The sequence below is a fragment of the Sparus aurata genome, chromosome 22 (genome assembly GCF_900880675.1).
Source record: "Sparus aurata chromosome 22, fSpaAur1.1, whole genome shotgun sequence".
Lineage (NCBI taxonomy): Eukaryota > Metazoa > Chordata > Actinopteri > Spariformes > Sparidae > Sparus > Sparus aurata.
This window is the reverse complement of record NC_044208.1, coordinates 12,837,183-12,843,182: the sequence shown is the minus strand read 5'-3', so window position 1 is coordinate 12,843,182 and position 6,000 is coordinate 12,837,183. Positions and strand designations below refer to the sequence as shown.

The 6,000-nt window shown below is 44.2% G+C and overlaps 1 protein-coding gene across 2 annotated transcripts in view; it reads left to right on the top strand.

Moving 5' to 3' along the window:
* Nucleotides 1-1,357: 1,357 nt before the first annotated feature.
* Nucleotides 1,358-6,000, top strand: part of jag2b (jagged canonical Notch ligand 2b) — a 49,234-nt gene continuing 44,591 nt past the window's right edge. For both annotated transcript variants that reach the window (XM_030406271.1, XM_030406269.1), the window contains exons 1-2: nt 1,358-1,779; nt 2,586-2,906. In XM_030406271.1, the coding sequence (XP_030262131.1) occupies nt 1,711-1,779; nt 2,586-2,906 (390 nt within the window). In that variant the 5' untranslated portion in view covers nt 1,358-1,710. The remainder of the gene's footprint in view (nt 1,780-2,585; nt 2,907-6,000) is intronic.

The window sequence follows — 6,000 nt, the reverse complement described above, 5'->3', positions numbered from 1 at the left end:
GGTGGCGGGTATCTATGAATGAGATGTGGTATGCCCTCTTCTGACTGCCTTCAGGTGCTCTGCAGATCGTCACATTATAAATACCAACTATAAATCAACTAATAAATTACGATGTATAATTATGAGTTCATCCACCCAACAGCATGTAAGGTAAGTGAATTTAGCTCCTAATTAACCAACTGCTACATGAATGCATCCCTATTTATAATCCAGTCAATTAATGATTCTGAAAGGGTTTCCAGGTGTTTCCTTTTAGCGCACAAGGTTTATTTTGTCACTAGTACTTGTACACTTTTGCTTAAATAAGACTCTGGATGCAGGATTAGTATTAAAAATGAAGAATCTGAATACTTACTCAACCACCGATGAGAGCAAACCACGCTACATGAATGAAAGCAATCATTTCACCATTAGAGATAGAAACAGGGGCATTTGTTTTTCCACTTTAAGATGCATCCAAGGTTTAGGAAATTGTAAGAACACCAGCATATAGGAAATCTGTGTTCTAGTTTTTTCTGTATCTCGTTCCCTCATATTAATCAGGTTAGATTGTGACCGGTGCGGACAGTAGAGGGCGCTCTTCACTGCTGCAATGAATTGGGGTGGAGGGGTGTTGAACTGAGGAGAGCTCCTTGTTAAGTCTCGTCTCATTACTGGATAAAAACTGACGTGTTTCGGTGGCAGTTTGACTCTCAGCAGCCATTAACACGAAGAACAGAAGTCAAGAGGATCAAATACATTCAGAGTCCAGAATAAACTGTGTTTGAGCATCACTGGGGGTAAAAGCAGGAAAATCAATTTGGATGCAGAACATTTGAAATAAAACACACTCAGAGCTGTGATCACACCATCGTAATCACATCCGGATGCAGTCAGTCCACTCTGCTGTTAGAAATGTAGTCTTATTTGAAAAAAAAAAACAAAAACAAACTTGTGGTGACAAATTGCACCACTCACAGTTAGTGAGGGATATTGAGACCGTGGATGTGCAATAAAAGTCAAATGACACATTAAAATTCGGATTTGTCACGGAACAAACGAGTGAAACGGGAGCATGACATGACTGATATCAGGAAGCAAGCAGTGAATCAGATAATGACAATCATTTCATTCAAGGCCTAAAAAAAAAGCTCCTGTTTTAATTGAAGTCCGGTCCTGCTGCTGCTGCTGTGCGCATGTTGTAATGCGGGTTTTTTTTTTTTGTTTTTTTTTTTTGGTCCAAATGAAGCTGAACGCAAAAAAAAACCAAAACCCCAGTATAATTCAAGTTTTGGGAAGGAGGAGGAGGAAGAGGAGGAGGAGGTGGAGGGAGCAGGGCTGGTGGGGGTTATCATACTATTGTCCGCCCCTTAATCCGGTTGGCTCAGAGACTGGCCCGCAGGCCAATTTGTAAGTGGTTTGCGGAGCTGCCAATCAAAGCAGACGTCCTCTCCTCAGGCTGTGTGGCTGGGGAAACATCTCAGTTGCTGTGTGGAGATTTTGACGGAGGGACACTCCTGTTCATGGACCATCATCGCCGCGTTGCAATCCGCCGCCTCGCTCGCACACACGCATGTAACGCCTCGCTGGAATCCGGCCGGAGGAGAAGACGCGCATGTGAATATTGTGTCTTTGCATGTCAGGAGAGGAGGAACTAGTCGCCGGGTCCGCGGCTGCCTGTCTTTTCTCATCGCTTCTCCCCCCCTATGTCACTCTAATTAATCGGACGGCATGTGGAATCGCACCAGGATTAGGAATTGCCTCCCAATAGTGTGCCTGCTGTTGACGTTATGGACGGAGGTAAGAAGGGAGCCTCTCTTCGGGGGGAGGTTTATTTTATTTTATTATTATTTTTTATCATTAATTCCCCCTAAAAAATAATGTTGACACCCTCCACCCCCCTTTACGTTCCACGCACGTTTTTTTATATATAAAAAAAAGATATTAAATGAGCCATGTCAAAAGTTGGTGGGCGTGGGCAAGACGTGTTCGCCTCTCTGTGCATATTCGCATCACATTAATCGATAATTGAATTACGTAGCCGTCAGTTGTGGAGCATGTGATCGTGTTACCATGACAAGATTTGATGAAGGAATTGATACAGGCTACTCTCTCTCTCTCTCTCTCTCTCTGTCTCTCTATCTCTCTCTCTCTCCATTTTGGTGGAGGGGGTCTCTCTCCCTCTCTCTCTCTCCCTGTGTGTGTGCGTGTGTTTCTTTATTTTTTTAAGGCCTGAATGAAGAAGTTGTAAGTTGCATTGCATCAATTGGCTGCTGCAGCGGTTAATTCGCCCCCCTTCCTTCATCCTTCTCCTCCTCCTCCTCCTCCCTCCTCTCTCCCCGTCTGAGAGTAAACCTTGATTGTCTGACGAAAAAAAAAAAAAGCCTTCCCATAGGCTGTTCACGTGCAGCACATCATTTTTGGGATCATGCACCCAATCTGCACGAGCCTTACGCCGGTTTTTTTAAATGAACATTCAGGCGCAGTTTGGCCACTTGTCTTCCCCCCCCCCCCGGTTTTACGCACCACAAACCCCACGCTGCAGACTCTTAATAAAGGGCTACATATAATAGATATAAATATATATTTTAAAATGTTGTTTCTAGGTGTCCCAGTCAACCGGCTATTTCGAGCTGCAGCTGATCTCCGTGGAGAATGTGAACGGCGAGTTGGCGGACGGGGAGTGCTGCGACGGCTCCAGGAGCTCCCCGGACCTGCGCTGCACCCGAGACGAGTGCGACACTTACTTCAAGATCTGCCTGAAGGAGTACCAGATGGAGGTGGTCACCACCGGCCCCTGCACGTTCGGGGCTGGATCTACGCAAGTTCTCGGTGGAAATATGCTTTCTTTTAAGGGCGCCAAGAATAACCCGAACAAAGTCAACGAGGCCGGCAAGATATTGATCCCCTTCCAGTTCGCGTGGCCGGTGAGTGTCATATCCTCCCCAAGTTAAAGTGTCTTTTTTTTTTTTTTTTTTTTTTTTTGCGTGTGTTTGTTTGTTGGCATCATAACACAGAACTCCATTTAGAATATCAGCGATTTAGTTTTCGTCTCCTGATCCATGCCCACAAACACCTGACGGAACACATCATGAAATCATTTCTGAATGGTTTGGCGCTACTCTCCCATTCAGCATACATTTAGTACAATAGAGCTTAACTCAGAACAGGAAAAAAAAACCACAAACTGATCATTTTATTGATTGTCTATAAAATATCAGAAAACAGTGAGAAATTTGTGTCCTGGATAAAGTCGATGAAACCTAAGGAGACGGTAAGAAAATTCTGTGCTGGATAAAGTTGCCATTGCTGGCAAGATATCGTTCCCCTTCCAGTTTACATGGCCGGTGAGTGTAATTTCCTCTCAAGTTAAAGCTACAAGCATGTTTTTATTGGCACAACACAGAACTCCATTTAGAATTTAAACGATTTACTGTTCATCTCCTGATCCATGCCCACAAATGCCCGAGGGAACACATCTTTAAACCCTTTTATGAATGGTCTAGACTTACTCTCCCATTCTGCATACATCAAGTACATGACAGCAGCAATAAATTGGATAAAAATTCACACTTTCAGAATAATAATAATGATGATGTCGGAACAAGAAAACGGGCACATTTTCACATTTGAGAAACCTGGACCGTCACATTTTGGGCATTTCTGCTTGAAGAACTACTTACACAATTAATGGATTGTCTTAATGATTAATTGAGGAATCATTGCATCTTAGTGCAACCATCTTCCCGTGCAGAGGCTCCACAGCTCTACAGTGGAAGGCTTGAAGGAAAGAAGTTGAAATTTCATCCGAACAAACTGCCGCTAAACGATCACATTGATGCAAAGTCTACAGTGAATCTTTGACTATCTGGTCTAGGTTTTTTGGGGTCACATGTAATCTGCTCCTCCAGAGAAAGACGGACATCATTAAACGGGGGTTCTTGGCAGCGTCTTGTCCTTATGAGCATCGACACACATCGCCGCTAAACGATCGCATGCTTCACGAGGATCCGATTGCAGCTACAGTGGTTCGCAAGTGTCGTCTGGGTCATCTTTTAAAGTTGCCCTGATATATGAGGGCTGGCTTTGTTCCAATCCAGCAGCTTGCACCTGCCAAGGCCATGATAGGGTAATTAGACTGGGGGAAACGCTTTGATATGTAGACCCCGGAGGGGGAACTCTCTGCTACTTCTCGTATGGAGGAACGGTTAGAAAAGCTGTTCAGCCCTCTGAACATGACATTTAGGGCAATTTCATCAAATTACAATCCATCAAGTGGAATGTGGTAGATTAAGACTTCAACCTTTTAGGGTTGGCCGTGATTTTCAGCTTTCTCGGATGAATTTGTGAAATGCCAGGCAAAGCTGATTTATGTAGAAGTTAAGTGGTTTGTGATTTGCATGTTGAGAAGAGTCCGGGAGGTGCCTAACTTTTACTTTTGTGCGAGGCAAAGACGTTAAGCTGCCAATTTACTCAGGCATCTGGTGTGATGCACGCGAGTGGCACGCACTGTACTTGGAGGTGCAGCCTGGTTGCGTCTGTTGAATGGATGCTCCAATTAATTCTCTATTATGATGATGAATGGGTGACATTATGCTCCCAGAATGAAACGTGTGTGGAGCTGAAGTGAGCGATGCCTCTGGGCAGTGGTTCTGAGCGCGCCGCCGGCTGGTTTTGACACCTTTCTCCCCCTCCCCGCTCTGCACCCCACAGCTTCCTCTCCTGCTGTGGGTGCCAGGTGGCCCCTGGTGGCCCCTCCAATGCAATTAAGCTGGTCTGACTGCAGATGAGTGATGGCTGATGGATAAGGCACCGCCAATAAGGTTTTTATTATTGACAGTTGGCTGCTTTTCTTGGTTTTCTTTGTTTTAACATGATTACAAAGAGAATATTTTGGGGGGGTTTGAGGCTGTTGGTTGGACAAAACAAGACTATCGAAGACGTCATGTTGGGTTGTAGGAAGTTCTGACTGAAAAGAATGTGATTCTGAACAAATTGATCAATTAATCAAGATCTCAACGTTTTTTGAGACTAAATGAATAAATTATAAATTATTTCGAAAAATAATCAGTAAATCATTTGTTAGAATAAATGTTGAGCTGTTTTTTTTTTTGTTTTTTTTTAATGGAGAATTTCAACCTGAAAGTGTTGGATGATGATTTCCAGCTCCAAATAATGAGATGCTATGCGTGTCAGTAATGTTCTCCTGAAAGCCTTTTTTTTTACGTTGTCTTTTGTGTTAAAGGAATCACATGCTGGATCCAGGTTTCTTCTTTGTCTATTTAATGATGTCAGGGTTTCCCACTGCAGTTTATAGCGGAGGCGGTCCACCTTTAGTGAATTAACAGCCGCCTTCTCTCTCGTATTTCAGCTTCAGGGCTAAAATGTCAGAGGTGTGATTTCACACAGTAAAGGCCATATATTTAATGAGGGAGGCTGTTGTTGACACCATCAGGTGCTGAGGTGGGTTAGAGGCAGTGTTTACCACCTGCTCTAACCAATTTTCTGGGGCCAACCCTGGCTTTATCTCAGCGCTACTCATATATAAAACATCACACATCTGACATTCAGTATGAACCACTCGTAGTCTCATATGTGACTCGTTGACTGACACCTCGAGGCGGAGGTGAAGAGGGCTATTCTGGTGTGTTGTCTTTCTGTTAAGTGGCCCGGCCTGATAACGGTGCACTATTCCAGTGCCAGATGTCACAACAGGCCTGCGGGGTCACTTGCTGTGGCGTTGTCGCTTTCCCGACTGAAGAAACAAAGATGCAGTGTACTCTTGGCTTTGTCATCTGGCCAACTGCCCATTTAAAGGCCCATGGAAACCAATGAGGGCCGGACTCTTCCGTCATCTGAACCACAGCATCTGAAAATGAAAGTTATTTTGCTTCCGGCTGCGAATTCTGAAGTATTGCATCTCTTATTAATGGCTTGAATGTCATAAATGAACAGAATTAGGCTGCCTCCAGTCGGCTCCGTCGTGTTCTCGTTTTACAGCTAGCTTCTCTTCCACTGTGA